Source organism: Mustelus asterias, chromosome 24 (assembly GCF_964213995.1).
Source record: "Mustelus asterias chromosome 24, sMusAst1.hap1.1, whole genome shotgun sequence".
NCBI lineage: Eukaryota > Metazoa > Chordata > Chondrichthyes > Carcharhiniformes > Triakidae > Mustelus > Mustelus asterias.
The window spans coordinates 58,441,893-58,458,924 of NC_135824.1; the positions used below are offsets into that span (position 1 = coordinate 58,441,893).

General features: G+C 52.0%; 1 protein-coding gene across 3 annotated transcripts in view; it reads right to left on the bottom strand.

The window, feature by feature from the left end:
- Positions 1-6,869: 6,869 nt before the first annotated feature.
- Positions 6,870-17,032, bottom strand: part of LOC144511087 (dynein axonemal assembly factor 10-like) — a 36,462-nt gene continuing 26,299 nt past the window's right edge. Inside the window, exons 6-8 of one of the 3 annotated variants that reach the window (XM_078241062.1) lie at positions 12,641-12,775; positions 9,466-9,563; positions 6,870-7,163 (exon numbers count right to left, since the gene is read on the bottom strand). In XM_078241062.1, coding sequence (XP_078097188.1) covers positions 6,956-7,163; positions 9,466-9,563; positions 12,641-12,775 — 441 coding nt within the window. In that variant the 3' untranslated portion in view covers positions 6,870-6,955. Of the gene's footprint in view, positions 7,167-9,465; positions 9,564-12,640; positions 12,776-17,032 lie in introns of all 3 variants that reach the window. The other 2 variants (XM_078241061.1, XM_078241063.1) reach the window with 2 other exon arrangements.

The window sequence follows — 17,032 nt, forward strand, 5'->3', positions numbered from 1 at the left end:
TGTTCCTTTTAACCAATACGTCACAAATTTGAGAACACAGAAAGGAGGCATGTTGTCACTGGACTAGTAATCCAGGGACCCAGGTTCGAATCTCACCTTGGCAGATGGTGAAATTTGAATTCATTAAAAATCTGGAATCTTGAACTGATTGTCATTTAAAAAATCCATCACCATGGGAAAGGAAATTTGCCACCCCTTACCTGGTCTGGCCTACATGTGACTTGTGTCCTCTCAAACTGCCTAGCAAGCCACTCAGTTGAAGGATAAGGAGGGATGGGCAATGAATGCTGGCGCAGCCATTGATACCCACATCTCGTGAATGAATAATACAGACCAGTAATCACACGACCAAGGCTAGTAAGATGCAAGCTGAGGCAGAGCATTTGCTCCTGTTCTGCAAACTTCCCCCCAACACAAGAACAGCTTGTACATTAGCTCTGCTATTTGTTGGGATTGAGTTGTCAAATGTCGAGGAGGTAGAAGGTCAAAGGCAGCAGATGCATGGGATGGTCATCAAAATTCCGCAGCCACCAGATTACTGGGAGCATCTTCATGTTAATTACAGCAGTTCGAGAAGTTTCTTCACAATTGATGCTGTGATTCTTACATTCTGCGAATAATTTTTGAATGGATTAGGTTTCACTAGTGTCTGAGCTCCCATGATTCATTTCAGAGTTCTCCTGGCGGCACAGTGGTCAGCACTGCTGCCTCACAGCACCAGGGACCTGGGTTCAATTCTGGCCTTGGGTGACTGTTTGGAGTTTGCGCGTTCTCCCCGTGCCTGCGTGGGTTTCCTCCGCTTTCCTCCCACACTCCAAAGATGTGTAGGTTAGGTGGATTGGCCAGGCTAAATGTATGGGGTTACGGGGTATAGGGTGGGCGAGAGAGCCTGGGTAAGAATCTGTCCCAAGAGTCGGTGCAGACTCCATTCTGAGAAAAATCAGGCTTATTTGAATTGTATAATTTTTGTGTTATCTCCCTGACCTTTGGGGAACTGCCTGGCTGCATCTTGGCAAGGATCCGGGTGCTGTATTTAAATTCTGACATGTTGCAGGTTCAGAGCTCCATTTGTCGTATTGTTATCGGGATCAGCCTTCACCTCCAGACATTGTGACCACTGGCTAAAAAAGAAGAATCATTCATGTCTTTGTTACCCCTCGACTTGATTATTCCAATACACTCCTGGCTGACCTCCCATATTCTTACCTTTTGTAAACTCGAGGTCGTTCTGCCTGCCTGGGTTCCACCTCTGGGCTCTTTGACCAACATTGGCTCCTGACTGAGCAGAATCTTGATTTTCAAATTCCTCCATGGCCTCACCCACCCCATCTTTATATTTTCCTCTAGTCCCACAAGCCTCCAAAATATCTGCACTCCTCTAATCCTGGATGCTTGTGCGTTCCCAATTCTAATTGCTCCCCCACTAATGGTCGTGCCTTCAGTTGCCTTGGTTCCAAGCTCAAGCATTCCCTTCCTACATCTCTTGCCCCTCCACTTGCTTTCCTCCTTTGAAATCTACCTCTTTGACCAAGTTTTAACTCATCTTGTGTTTTATGATGCTCCCACAACATGCAAAGAAATATTAAAAGGTGTTACTGAGTCACTCTTTTGTGGGACATGGGTGTTGCTGGCTGACCAGCATTTATTGCCCACCCTTATAAAATATAAAGTTGTCCTTGGAGGGCAGTTGAGAGTCAACCACATTGCTGTGGCTCTGGAGTCACATGTAGGCCAGACCGGGTAAGGATTTCCTTCCCTAAAGGACATTAGTGAACCAGATGGGTTTTTTCAACAATGATTTCATGGTCATCAGTAGATTCTTAATTCCAGATTTTTTTTTTTGAATTCAAATTTCACTACCTGCTGTGGCGGGATTCGAACCCTGGTCCCCAGAGCATTAGCTGAGTTTCTGGATTAATAGTCTAGCAATAATACTACTAGGCCATCACCTCCCCGTGATGAATGGTAGAACTTGGTTATAGCTAGTCTTATAGCTTTAAGCCCGTTCGGCTCTTTGAGCCTGTTTCACTATTCAATAAGATGATGGCTGATCTGATTGTAACCTCAGCTCCACATTCCCTCCTACCCCTGATATCTTTTCACACCTAACTTTAGCATAAATTTATCCATCGATGTCTTAAAAATATCCAAAGACTCTGCTTCCCCTGCCTTTTGAGTAATTTTCCTATAGCCTAAGTGGGCGACCCTTTATTTTTTAAACAGTGTCCCCCTCGGATGAGATTCTCCCAGAAGAGGAAACATCCTCTTCCAAATCCACCCTGTCAACACCCCTCAGGATCTTGTATGTTTCAATCAAGTTACCTCTTACTCTTCTAAACTCCTGCAGCCTCAAACTGAGCCTGTCTAACCTTTCCCCATAAGACAACCTGCTCAATCCAGGTATTAGTAAACCTCTGAAATGATGCCAATGCATTTAAATCCTTCTTTATGTAAGGAGACCAATACTGTACACAGTAATCCACATGTGATCTCAGCCCATATAACTGAAGCATAACCTCTCTAAGTATTCAAATCTCACAATAAATGATAACATTCTATTAGCTTTCCTAACTATTTGCTGTACCTGATACTACCCTTTTGTGACTAGCCCATGAGGGCCTGTAGATCTCTTTGCAATTCAGAGCTCTGTGATCTCTTTAAAGTTAATTTATTAGTCACAAGTAAGGCTTACATTAACACTGCAATGAAGATACTGTGAAATTCCCCTAGTCGCCACATTCCAGTGCCTGTTCAGGTCAATGCACCCTAACCAGCACGTCTTCCAGACTGTGGGAGGAAACTGGAGCACCTGGAGGAAACCCACGCAGACATGGGGAGAATGTGCAAACTCCACACAGACAGTGACCCAAGTTGGAATTGAACCCGGGTCCCTGGAGCTGTGAGGCAGCAGTGCTAACCACTGTACCACTGTGCTGGCCCATTTTGCATTCTCGCCATTTAGGTATTTTTTTTTTACTTTTCCTGCCAGAGCGGACAATTTCCCACTTTCCCACATTATACTCCATTTACTAGATCTTCACTCAGTCACTTACCTATGTCCGTTTGTAGCCTCCTCATGTCCTCCTCATATCTTACTTTCCTACCTATCTTTGTATCATCAGCAAATTTAGCAACCGTTCTTTCATCGAAGTCATTTAGATAAATTGCAAAAAGTTAAGGCTCTGGCACTGACCCCTATGGTGCCCATCCCATTACAATTTACCAAAAAGAACCATTTAGACCTACCCTCTGTTTCTTGTTAGCCAGCTATCTTCAATCCATGTTAATATGTTAACCCCTATAACCTGAGCTTTGATATGGCACCTTATTAAATACCTGGAAATCTAAGTACAGTACATCCACCGGTTCCCCTTTATTCATAGCGCATTACTTCCTCAAATAACTCCACTAAATTGGTTAAACATGATTTCCATTTCACAAAGCCATGTTAACTTTGCCTGATTACCATGGCTTTTTCCAAGCCTCCCTACGATAATGTTTTTAATAATAGTTTCAACATTTTCCTATGACAGATGTTGAGCTCACTGACCTGTAAGTTCTTGCATTCTGTCTCACTTTTTGAATAAAAGAGTGTGGCGACTAGGGGATTTTCACAGTAACTTCATTGCAGTGTTAATGTAAGCTTACTTGTGACACTAATAAACAATAAATAAACTAAAGGAGTAATATTAGCTATTTTCCGATGTTTTTTATTCGTTAAGGGATGTGGGCGTCGCTGGCTAGGCCAGCATTTATTGTCCATCCCTAGTTGCCATTGAGAAGGTGGTGGTGCATTGGCTCTTGAATGGCTACAGTCAGGTGTAGGTACACCCACAGTGCTGTTAGGGAAGGAGTTCTAGGGTCTTGACTCAGTGATAGTGAAGGAATGGCTATATATTTACAAGTCATCAAATCTAATGGAGCCTTCCCTGAATCTTGGGAATTTTGAAAAGATTAAAAAGAACACATCATCTATCTCACTGGCCACTTCTTTGAAGATCCCAGGATAAAGTCTATCAGGACTGACAAGCTCACTGTTCCAACAATTTTCTCAGTACCACTTCCCTGGTGATTTCGGAGTTCCCCCCTCCCACTTCCTGATTTCTGGAATGTGACTTGTTTAAAATTAAAGCTTATTTATTAGTCACAAGTAGTCTTACATTAACACTTCCAGTGAACTTCCCCTAGTTGCCACACCCCAGCGCCTGTTTGGGTACGAAGGTGGGTGACAGGTCAGGAGATTGGACAGAATAAAAAGAACATAGAACATAGAAAGCCACAGCACAAACAGGCCCTTCGGCCCACAAGTTGCGCCGATCACATCCCCACCTCTAGGCCTATCTATAGCCCTCAATCCCATTAAATCCCATGTACTCATCCAGAAGTCTCTTAAAAGACCCCAACGAGTTTGCCTCCACCACCACCGACGTCAGCCGATTCCACTCACCCACCACCCTCTGAGTGAAAAACTTACCCCTGACATCTCCTCTGTACCTACCCCCCAGCACCTTAAACCTGTGTCCTCTCGTAGCAACCATTTCAGCCCTTGGAAATAGCCTCTGAGAGTCTACCCTATCCAGACCTCTCAACATCTTGTAAACCTCTATCAGGTCACCTCTCATCCTTCGTCTCTCCAGGGAGAAGAGACCAAGCTCCCTCAACCTATCCTCATAAGGCATGCCCCCCAATCCAGGCAACATCCTTGTAAATCTCCTCTGCACCCTTTCAATGGCAACAGCAGAGTGAGCAAAATATTGATATGGAAGGAAAAATTAGGGATGAGAGAAAGCTAGAAATATAAAGACAGATAGTAAAAATTTCTATAGCTCCGGTTTTCTCCCACAGTCCAAAGATGTGCGGGTTAGGTGGATTGGCCATGCTAAATTGCCCCTTAGTGTCAGGGGGATTAGCAGGGTAAAAACGTCAGTTGATGGGGTTAGGGCCTGGGTGGGATTGTTGGCGGTGCAGGGTCGATGGGTCAAATGGCCTCCTTCTGCACTGTAAGGATTCTATGAACATTAATTGCCTTAATTATCTCTCCAAGGTTTTCCTGCAGTTGCTGTCTTTCCAGCCTGAAGGAAAAAAAACAATTTCTTCAGACATTCCTCAGGATTCACTCTTGGCAACAATCTGCTGACAGATCAGCTACAATGACAACCCCAACCCCAACCCCACAAACAAGCTTGTGTCATTGAGGGAATGAACTGAAGAGGGACTTAGGAAATAGACCAGAGGAAAATTAATGGTTGTGAACTTGTATCACAAACTGTAGTTAGTGTAATCAGGATGGGAATTGTAGAATGAAGAAATAATTAAATGCCTATACAAAGAACAGTACAACACAGGAGCAGGCCCTCCGGCCCACCAAGCCTGTGCCGATCATGTTTACCTATCTAACCAGCCGCCTGTATCCCTCTCTTCCCTGTCTGTTCATGTGTCTATCCAGATAAGTCTTAAATGTGGTTAATGTAACTGCCTCAACCACTTGGCAGTGCATTCCAGGCCCCCCACCACCCTCTGTGTAAAAACCTTCCCCCCGCACATCTCCACTGAACCTTCCCCCCCCTTATCTTGACCTTGTGCCCCCTTGTAATTGTCATTTCTGCCCTGGGAAAAAGCTTCCAACTGTTCACCCTATCCACACCCCTCATAATTTTATAAGCTTCTATCAGGTCGCCCCCTCAGCCTCTGTCTTTCCAGGGAGAACAATCCCAGTTTATTCAATCTCTCCTCATAGCTAATACTGACCTTCTGAAAGAGCATCCCACATAGGAGAAAGTGTTTTTACTGGCAGAAGGCTCAGCGCTAGAGTTCATCTTTATAATCACTGGCAAAAACGACCAGGTTAAGATGAGAAATTATTTTAAACAGTGAGTTATGATCTAGAATACACTGAAAGAGTGGAGGTAGCAGATTTAGTTGCAACTTCAGTGGCAGAGTGATTAGCACTGCTGCCTCACAACACTGAGGGAGAATTTAGCACAGCCAACGCACCTAACCAGCACGTCTTTAGGACTGTGGGAGGAAACCGGAGCACCCGGAGGAAACCCACGCAGACACGAGGAGAACGTGCAAACTCCACACAGACCGTGACCCAAGCCGGGAATTGAACCCGGGTCCCTGGCGCTGTGAGGCAGCAGTGCTAGCCCACTGTGCCACCGTGCCGCCTAAGAGTTCAATCGTTGCTGCAATTTCAAGCTACTAGCTTTTGTTAATTATGAATCATTCATTTATATTCATTAGAAATCTCAGTGCAGTGTTTGAAACACTCTGTGACTAATGATAGTTCTGCTGCGGCAGCCTGCTAGAGTGGGGCTAGAATTCTCCAACCTCACCGCGGCTGGGATTCTCCGACTTCACCCGCAGCTGGGATTCTCCGATCCTGCCCGCGGCTGGGATTCTCCAGTCCTGCCCGCGGCTGGGATTCTCCAGTCCTGCCCGCGGCTGGGATTCTCCGGTCCTGCCCGCGGCTGGGATTCTCCGGTCTTGCCCGCGGCTGGGATTCTCCAGTCCTGCCCGCGGCTGGGCTTCTCCGACCTCAACCACAGCTGGGATTCTCCAGTCCCGCCCACGGTTGTGATTCTCCAGTCCTTCCCACGGCTGGGATTCTCCAGTCCTGCCCGCGGTTGTGATTCTCCAGTCCCGCCCGCGGCTGGGATTCTCCAGTCCCGCTGCAGTGAACTGAGATTTGGCTGAGCGCCAAATTCTCTGTTGTCGCTGGCTGCCGGGGTGGGGGTGAACGAGGTCGGAGCATTTCTTCACAGTCGCGTTTATTTTACCAAGAGATGGGTTTGACAATGAGATGAGCAATCCGACATTTTGCTTCCGTTTAAACTCGTGATAACAAAATATTTTAGACACACAGCCAGGTCTTTCCCTGATACGGCTCCTGGAGTGTCCGTAGGTTGCTGAGAAATTTCAAGTGGTGACGATCGCTGCCTCCTCGCTGCTGGGTTTATAAACCCTGCTGATTTGCAATGATGAGGATGTGAACTCTGCGATCGAAGGACGCAGCGATACACAGCCCTTGCTTATCCGCATTCCAGTCGAGGCTACCAATGGGCTGAGATGAGAGAGAGATGGTACTCAGGAGTCTGCTGGCGCTTGCTGAATCCCTGTCCTCTGGCTCCTGATCAGTCTTGTTGAGAAGTGCTGAAGATTCACTGCTGCTAAAAAACAATGATACATATGACATAGAAACAGAGAGAAACTAGAAGCAGGAGGAGGCCATTCGGCCCTTCGAGCCTGCTCCGCCATTCATTACGATCATGGCTGATCATCGAATTCAACATCCTGATCCCCCCCTTCCCCCACATCCCTTAATCCCTTTAGCCCCAAGAGCGATATCTCATTTCTTCTTGAAATCACACAACGTTTTGGCCTCAACTACTTTCTGTGGGAGTGAATTCCACACATTCACCACCCTCTGGGTGAAGAAATTTCTCCGCACCTCAGTCCCAAAAGGTTTACTCCTTATCCTCAAACTATGGGACGACACGGTGGCACAATGGTTAGCACTGCTGCCTCACAGTGGCAGGGATTCGGGTTCGATTCCGGCCTCGGATCACTGTCTGTGTGGAGTCTGCACGTTCTCCCCGTGTCTGCGTGGGTTCCCTCCGGGTGCTCCGGTTTCCTCCCACACTCCAAAGATGTACAGGTTAGGTGGATTGGCCATGATAAATTGACCCTAGTGTCAGAGGGATTAGCAGGGTAAATATATGAGGTTATGGGGATAGGGCCTGGATGGTATTGTGGTGGGTGCAGGCCAGATGGGCCAAATGGCCTCCTTCTGCACTGTAGGGATTCTATAATTCTATTCAATGGCTCCCCCACCATCGGGAACATTCTTGCAGAGTCTAATCTGTCGAATCCTGTTAGAATTTTATAAGTTTTTAAGACTGTGAATCGAAGAATGCTCCTGTTTGCCCAGTGAAGCCACTGTACCATAGGGTGGCACATACTGATGAGGCAGAACAGTGCCCCTGAGCCAGGAACATCCCTGGGGCTGCTGGTCACAGAGAAATGCTCTTGTGATGGAATAAAGACAGGGTCAGTTTTGAAGTCCCACCCAGAAGCTTGAAAAATCTGAAAATATCCACTTGAATGGAGCAACTGAAGTCAGCCAGGACCCCCTGAGCTTCACACGGCAAGAACGGGGAGGGAACAAAGGAGGAGAACTGAAAAGAATCATCTCTGATTGTTTTTATACCGCCCCCCCATTCGCCCCCCCCACCCCCGCCACCAACCACCACCATGAATCTTATCAAATGGGCTTTCTCCCCTTTACTTGTGTTCCTACAAGTGAGCTGACCAATCTGAGAGGATTCGAGCCCATTCAAGGAGTGGTCACCTCACTATAGGAAGGGCGTGATAGCACTAGCGGGGGTTCAGAGGAGGTTGACCAGGATGTTGCCTGGGATGGAGCGTTTGAGCTATAAGGAGAGACTCAATAGACTGGGATTATTTTCTCTGGAGCAGAGAAGGCTGAGGGGGGACATGATTGAGGTGTGTAAGATTATGAGGGGTCGGGACAGCTGTCCCCCTTGGTTGAAGGGTCAATCACGAGGGGGCATCATTTTAGGGTGAGGGGCAGGAGATTCAGAGGGGATTTGAGAAAAAAACTTTTTCACTCAGAGGGTGGTGGGAATCTGGAACGCTCTGCCTGGGCAGGTAGTGGAGGTCGGCAATCTTACAGCCATTAAAAAATATTTGGGAGAGCACTTGAATTATTTTTTCTCTATTCATTTGTGGGACATGGGTGTCGCTGGCTGGGCCAGCATTTATTGCCCATCCTTAGTTACCTGAGAGTCAACCACATTGCTGTGGCTCTGGAGTCACATGTAGGCCAGACGGGGTAAGGATGGCAGATTTCCTTCCCCAAAGGGACATTAGTGAACCAGATGGGGTTTTCCAACGATGGTTTCATGGTCATCAGTAGATTCTTAATTCCAGATATTTTTTATTGAATTCAAATTCCACCATCTGCCGTGGCGGGATTCGAACCCGGGTCCCCCAGAGCATTAGCTGAGTTTCTGGATTAAATAATCTAGTGATAATGCCACTAGGCCACTGTCTCCCCTAAATATCCTAACATTCAAGGATATGGGACAAGTGCAGGAAAATGGGATGAGCGTGACTTTAATGGTAGTTATTGTCAGTGTAGACTCGATGGGCCGAAGGGCCTTTTCTACACCGTGTGGCTCTATGGGGGGACCTTTCCTGTCCTGCCCGACCATGGAAAGGTCCGTTGACCTCAGGCGGGATTATCCGGCTTTGGGGTGAGCGCGGCTGGAAAATCCCACCCTGTGACTCCATGAATGGAAGCAGACAGCACAACGAGCTTATTCACCTCCCAAGGACAAGCATTAACTGCAGCCAAACGGCCAACGCCACACTGGGCCAGCACACTGCTGGATTAGTAACAGGCATCAGCACTTGCTAAAACTCCAAGACACATTCACTCACTGTTTCCACAGGTGCAGGCAGCCAGCTCCTCCACTTGTAATGAAGATATTTCCATTCTGAGGCAAATGTCGCACTGTCCAAGCTGTAAATTTGTACGGCTTTCAAAAGAGAATGAAAATACACAAGTTATTGGCCTTTGATGTGTCTGTTCGAAATCTCCAATGGGAAATAAACTCCCTGAGCTGCTGTTCCTGAGGGCTGAACCTTGCCCTTCCACAGACCTGAAATTAAAATAAAGATGTTTATTTCTCTCAGCTGAGAAAGGTTGTGTGATGAAGGGTTTGCTCTGCACAGCTCTGAGCAGTTCATGGAAACAGATAGGAGGATGCCAGTTCGACAAACATCACTGTGATCACCTGTACCTTACAACAAGAACCCTGAAGGATAGGGGGAGACCTCTGCATGGCAGCATAGTGCTTAGGACTGCTGCCTCACAGCACCAGGGATCCGGGTTCAATTCCCTGGTTGGGTCACTGTCTGTGCAGAGTCCGCACGTTCTCCCCGTGTCTGCGTGGGTTTCCTCCAGGTGCTCCGGTTTCCTCCCATAGTCCAAAGATGTGCGGAAAGGCGGATTGGCCATGCTCAATGGCTCCTTAATGTCAGGGAGATTAGGAGGGTAAATACGTGGGGTTACGGGGATAGGGCCTGGGTGGGATTGATGGACTGAATGGCCTCCTTCTGCACTGTAGGGATTCTATGATAATTGCGCAGGTCAACCCTGAGACTGAGGACTCATAATAACTGAAGCAGTAATGATGATTAAGGCAAGCTTGGATTTTGAAAATTCCCACAGATTATAAGAGGAAGGAGTGACGGAGGAAACTCAGGAGTGACGTTCTGGTGAAGACTGAGTTGGAGGCTACAGTTCTTGATTTTAGCAGCACAGTTACAGGGAAACATTGCATGGTGTAAATGTGAGGTCATGCATTTTGGGCGGAAAAATGGGAAGGCGACTTATTATCTAAATGGGGAGAGACTTCGGGGTGCTCTGGTGTAGAGGGATCTGGGTGTCCTCGTTCATGAGTCACAGAAACCTAGCATGCAGGTACAGCAGATAATAAAGAAAGCAAATGGACTGTTGGCATTTGTAGCTAAAGGAATAGAATATAAAGATAAGGAAGTATTGTTGCAACTATACAAGGCATTGGTGAGGCCGCACCTGGAGTATTGTGCACAGTTTTGGTCCCCTTATTTGAGGAAAGATGTAGTGGCATTGGAGGCAGTTCAGAGGAGGTTCACTAGATTGATTCCAGAGATGAGGGGTTTGTCGTATGAAGAGAGATTGAACAGTTTAGGCCGATGCTCTCTGGAATTTAGAAGAATGAGGGGAGATCAAATTGAGGTATACAAGATGATAAAAGGTATGGATAAAGTAGACGTGGAGCGGATGCTCCCTCTTGTGGGACATTCTCGGACGAGAGGTCATAATCTTAGGATAAGGGGCAGCAAATTTAAACCAGAGTTGAGGAGAAACTACTTCTCCCAAAGGGTTGTGAATCTATGGAATTCGCTGCCCCAAAGTGCGGTGGATGCTGGGGCAGTGAGTAAATTTAAGGAGGAGTTAGACAGATTTTTAATTGGGAATGGGTTGAAGGGTTATGGGGAGAAGGCAGGAAAATGGGATGAGGAGCATATCAGCCATGATCGAATGGCGGAGCGGACTCGATGGGCCGAATGGTCTAATTCTGCTCCTATATCTTATGAACTATTATGAATCCTACATAATTAAGTACTAACTCTGTGCTGTCTAGGTGTGTAAAGCATTGTGAGCTGAGGCTGTCCGTATGGTTATTAATCCAATGTAAAAAAAACACACAGGATAACTTATGAAATTGGCAGTGTTAGACCCATTGCTGCTCATCTTATCTATGGGACTAGTCTAACTCCCTGAGCAATCAGTTTATTTCAAAGTTTGTGTGAGGAAGTGCTTCCAGACATCCCCCTGTTTTATTATTATGCCGTAAGAAGTTTAACAACACCAGGTTAAAGTCCAACAGGTTTATTTGGTAGCAAAAGCCACACAAGCTTTCGAGGCTCTAAGCCCCTTCTTCAGGTGAGTGGGAATTCTGTTCACAAACAGAACTTATAAAGACACAGACTCAATTTACATGAATAATTGTTGGAATGCGAATACTTACAACTAATCCAGTCTTTAAGAAACAAAACAATGGGAGTGGAGAGAGCATCAAGACAGGCTAAAAAGATGTGTATTGTCTCCAGACAAGACAGCCAGTGAAACTCTGCAGGTCCACGCAACTGTGGGAGTTACAAATAGTGTGACATAAACCCAATATCCCGGTTGAGGCCGTCCTTGTGTGTGCGGAACTTGGCTATCAGTTTCTGCTCAGCGACTCTGCGTTGTCGTGTGTCGCGAAGGCCGCCTTGGAGAACGCTTACCCGAATATCAGAGGCCGAATGCCCGTGACCGCTGAAGTGTTCCCCAACAGGAAGAGTTCGATTCCGGCCTCGGCTCACTGTCTGTGTGTGTGGAGTTTGCACATTTGCCCCGTGTCTGCGTGGGTTTCCTCTGGGTGCTCCAGTTTCCTTTCACAGTCCAAAGATCATAGAAATCATAGAAACCCTACAGTGCAGAAGGAGGCCATTCGGCCCATCGAGTCTGCACCGACCACAATCCCACCCCACATATTTACCCGCTAATCCCTCTAACCTACGCATCCCAGGACTCTAAGGGGCAATTTTTAACCTGGCCAATCAACCTAACCCGCACATCTTTGGACTGTGGGAGGAAACCGGAGCACCCGGAGGAAACCCACGCAGATACGAGGAGAATGTGCAAACTCCACACAGACAGTGACCCGAGCCGGGAATCGAACCCGGGACCCTGGAGCTGTGAAGCAGCAGTGCTAACCCACTGTGCTACCGTGCCGCCCTGTGGGTCAGGTGCATTGGCCGTGCTAAATTGCCCCTTAGTGTCAGGGGATTATGTGGAGTTATGGGGACAGGCCTTGTGGTCGGTGCAGACTTGATGGGCCGAATGGCCTCCTTCTGCACTGTAGGGATTCAGATAAGGATTCTAACTATTCTGGTGACCTGCACCCTGTCCAAAGCCGATACATCCTGGGGTGTGATGTCCGTATATCATTTCCATTACTCCAGATGGGGTCTGACCCAGAGCTCTGCGTGATTGTATAAATTCCACTCCTCAATATCTCACCTTCTCACTCCGGGAGGTAAAGCCATTGTCCGTGTGGAACCCCTGCATGTTGAAGACATGGATCCTTCCTTCCAGCGTTGTTGCAACTAGTTTATTCAAGCTCGTGTCCCTTCCATCAAACTCCACGCAGCATACCTACCCCAGAATTCGGGTAATAAAACACAGACTCGAGTCAGCTTCAGTGGACATTTCCTCATCAGAGAGATTGAATAGGTTGGGACTTTATTCCCCTGGAGCGTAGAAGATTGAGGGGAGATTTGATAGAGGTGTATAAGATTTTGATGGGTATAGATAGAGTGAATGCAAGCAGGCTTTTTCCGCTGAGGCTAGGGGAGAAAAAAAACCAGAGGGCATGGGTTAAGGGTGAAAGGAGAAAAGTTTAAAGGGAATATTAGGGGGGGCTTCTTCACGCAGAGAGTGGTGGGAGTGTGGAATGAGCTGCCGGATAAAGTGGTAAATGCGGGGTCACTTTTAACATTTAAGAAAAACTTGGACGGGTTCATGGATGAGAGGGGCGTGGAGGGATATGGTCCAAGTGCAGGTCAGTGGGACTAGGCATAAAATGGTTCGGCACAGACAAGAATGGCCAAAAGGCCTGTTTCTGAGCTGTAATTTTCTATGGTTCTATCAGAAACCACAGCAACCACCGGCAAAAAGACCACTCGGTCCAGGAGGCTTTCCCATCCCTGCCAATTCGATATTTGATGTGGAGTTGCCGGCGTTGGGCTGAGATAGGCAGTAAGAAGCCTCACAACACCAGGTTAAAGTCCAACAGGTTTATTTGAAGGCTGCTCCTTCATCAGATTCCAAATAAACCTGTTGGACTCTAACCTGGTGTTGTGAGACTTCTTACTGTGCCCAATTCTATACTTCTTAGATGTCCAGAAATGTCAGTAATAGAAAGAACTGGCATTTATATGGCACCTTTTACAACATCCCAAACTACTTTGCAGCCCACTAAGTGCTTATTGAAGTGTAGACACTGTTGTAATATCAGGAACACAGCAGCTCATTTGTACACAGCAAGTTCCCGAAAGCAGCAACATGATAAAGAACGAATTATCTTTTGTTTTTAAGCGATACTGCGTTGGGAATAAATATTGGGGGAGAATTTCGCTGCTCGCCTTCAAAACAATGTTGCGAGAGCAAACAAGCCTTGGTATAACATCTCATTCAAAAAAACAGCACCTCCAACAGTGCAGCATTCCCTCAGTGCGGCACGGCGCTCCCTCAACGTGGCACAGCGCTCCCTCAGTGCCGTGTGGCGTTCCCTCAGTGCGGCGCGGCACTCCCTCAGTGCGGTGCGGCACTCCCTCAGTGCGGTGCGGCACTCCCTCGGTGCCCCGCGGTGCTCCCTCAGTGCCCCGCGGCGCTCTCTCAGTGCCCCGCGGTGCTCCCTCAGTGCCCCGCGGCGCTCCCTCAGTGCCCCGTGGCGCTCCCTCAGTGCCCCGCGGCGCTCCCTCAGTGCCCCGCGGCGCTCCCTCAGTGCCATGCGGCACTCCCTCAGTGCCCTGCAGCACTCCCTCAGTGCCCCGCGGCGCTCCCTCAGTGCCCCGCGGCACTCCCTCAGTGCCCCGCGGCGCTCCCTCAGTGCGGTGCGGCGCTCCCTCAGTGCGGTGCGGCGCTCCCTCAGTGCGGTGCGGCGCTCCCTCAGTTCGGTGCGGCGCTCCCTCAGTGCGGTGCGGCACTCCCTCAGTGCCTCGCGGCGCTCCCTCAGTGCCATGCGGCACTCCCTCAGTGCCCTGCAGCACTCCCTCAGTGCCCCGCGGCGCTCCCTCAGTGCCCCGCGGCGCTCCCTCAGTGCGGTGCGGTGCGGCGCTCCCTCAGTGCGGTGCGGCGCTCCCTCAGTGCGGTGCGGCGCTCCCTCAGTGCGGTGCGGCGCTCCCTCAGTGCGGTGCGGCACTCCCTCAGTGCCTCGCGGCGCTCCCTCAGTGCGGTGCGGCGCTCCCTCAGTGCCCCGCGGCGCTCCCTCAGTGCCCCGCGGCGCTCCCTCAGTGCCCCGCAGCACTCCCTCAGTGCGGTGCAGTGCTCCCTCAGTGCGGTGCAGTGCTCCCTCAGTGCGGTGCAGTGCTCCCTCAGTGCGGTGCAGTGCTCCCTCAGTGCGGTGCAGTGCTCCCTCAGTGCGGTGCGGCGCTCCCTCAGTGCCCCGCAGTGCTCCCTCAGTGCCCCGCAGTGCTCCCTCAGTGCCCTGCAGCGCTCCCTCAGTGCGGTGCAGTGCTCCCTCAGCGCGGTGCGGCGCTCCCTCAGTGCGGTGCGGCGCTCCCTCAGTGCGGTGCGGGGCTCCCTCAGTGCGGTGCGGGGCTCCCTCAGTGCCCCGCAGCGCTCCCTCAGTGCCCCGCGGCGCTCCCTCAGTGCGGTGCAGTGCTCCCTCAGCGCGGTGCGGCGCTCCCTCAGCGCGATGCGGCGCTCCCTCAGTGCGGTGCGGCGCTCCCTCAGTGCCCCGCAGCGCTCCCTCAGTGCCTCGCGGCGCACCCTCAGTGCCTCGCGGCGCTCCCTCAGTGCCCCGCGGCGCTCCCTCAGTGCCCCGCGGCGCTCCCTCAGTGCCTCACGGCGTTCCCTCAGTGCGGTGCGGGGCTCCCTCAGTGCGGTGCGGGGCTCCCTCAGTGCAGTGCGGCGCTCCCTCAGTGCCCCGCAGTGCTCCCTCAGTGCCCCGCAGCGCTCCCTCAGTGCGGTGCAGTGCTCCCTCAGCGTGGTGCGGCGCTCCCTCTTTGCGGTGCAGCGCTCCCTCAGTGCGGTGCGGGGCTCCCTCAGTGCGGTGCGGGGCTCCCTCAGTGCCCCGCAGCGCTCCCTCAGTGCGGTGGGGCGCTCCCTCAGTGCTGTGCGGCGCTCCCTCAGTGCTGTGCGGCGCTCCCTCAGTGCGGTGCGGCGCTCCCTCAGTGCGGTGCGGCGCTCCCTCAGTGCCCCGCGGCGCTCCCTCAGTGCCCCGCGGCGCTCCCTCAGTGCCCCGCAGCACTCCCTCAGTGCGGTGCAGTGCTCCCTCAGTGCGGTGCAGTGCTCCCTCAGTGCGGTGCAGTGCTCCCTCAGTGCGGTGCAGTGCTCCCTCAGTGCGGTGCAGTGCTCCCTCAGCGCGGTGCAGTGCTCCCTCAGTGCGGTGCAGTGCTCCCTCAGCGCGGTGCGGCGCTCCCTCAGTGCGGTGCGGCGCTCCCTCAGTGCCCCGCAGTGCTCCCTCAGTGCCCCGCAGCGCTCCCTCAGTGCGGTGCAGTGCTCCCTCAGCGCGGTGCGGCGCTCCCTCAGTGCGGTGCGGCGCTCCCTCAGTGCGGTGCGGCGCTCCCTCAGTGCCCCGCAGCGCTCCCTCAGTGCCTCGCGGCGCACCCTCAGTGCCTCGCGGCGCTCCCTCAGTGCCCCGCGGCGCTCCCTCAGTGCCCCGCGGCGCTCCCTCAGTGCCTCACGGCGTTCCCTCAGTGCGGTGCGGGGCTCCCTCAGTGCGGTGCGGGGCTCCCTCAGTGCAGTGCGGCGCTCCCTCAGTGCGGTGCAGTGCTCCCTCAGCGCGGTGCGGCGCTCCCTCTTTGCGGTGCGGCGCTCCCTCAGTGCGGTGCGGGGCTCCCTCAGTGCGGTGCGGGGCTCCCTCAGTGCCCCGCAGCGCTCCCTCAGTGCCCCGCGGCGCTCCCTCAGTGCGGTGGGGCGCTCCCTCAGTGCGGTGCAGTGCTCCCTCAGTGCGGTGCAGTGCTCCCTCAGTGCGGTGCAGTGCTCCCTCAGTGCGGTGCGGCGCTCCCTCAGTGCCCCGCAGTGCTCCCTCAGTGCCCCGCAGTGCTCCCTCAGTGCCCTGCAGCGCTCCCTCAGTGCGGTGCAGTGCTCCCTCAGCGCGGTGCGGCGCTCCCTCAGTGCGGTGCGGCGCTCCCTCAGTGCGGTGCGGGGCTCCCTCAGTGCGGTGCGGGGCTCCCTCAGTGCCCCGCAGCGCTCCCTCAGTGCCCCGCGGCGCTCCCTCAGTGCGGTGCAGTGCTCCCTCAGCGCGGTGCGGCGCTCCCTCAGCGCGATGCGGCGCTCCCTCAGTGCGGTGCGGCGCTCCCTCAGTGCCCCGCAGCGCTCCCTCAGTGCCCCGCGGCGCTCCCTCAGTGCCTCACGGCGTTCCCTCAGTGCGGTGCGGGGCTCCCTCAGTGCGGTGCGGGGCTCCCTCAGTGCGGTGCGGGGCTCCCTCAGTGCAGTGCGGCGCTCCCTCAGTGCCCCGCAGTGCTCCCTCAGTGCCCCGCAGCGCTCCCTCAGTGCGGTGCAGTGCTCCCTCAGCGCGGTGCGGCGCTCCCTCTTTGCGGTGCGGCGCTCCCTCAGTGCGGTGCGGGGCTCCCTCAGTGCGGTGCGGGGCTCCCTCAGTGCCCCGCAGCGCTCCCTCAGTGCCCCGCGGCGCTCCCTCAGTGCGGTGGGGCGCTCCCTCAGTGCTGTGCGGCGCTCCCTCAGTGC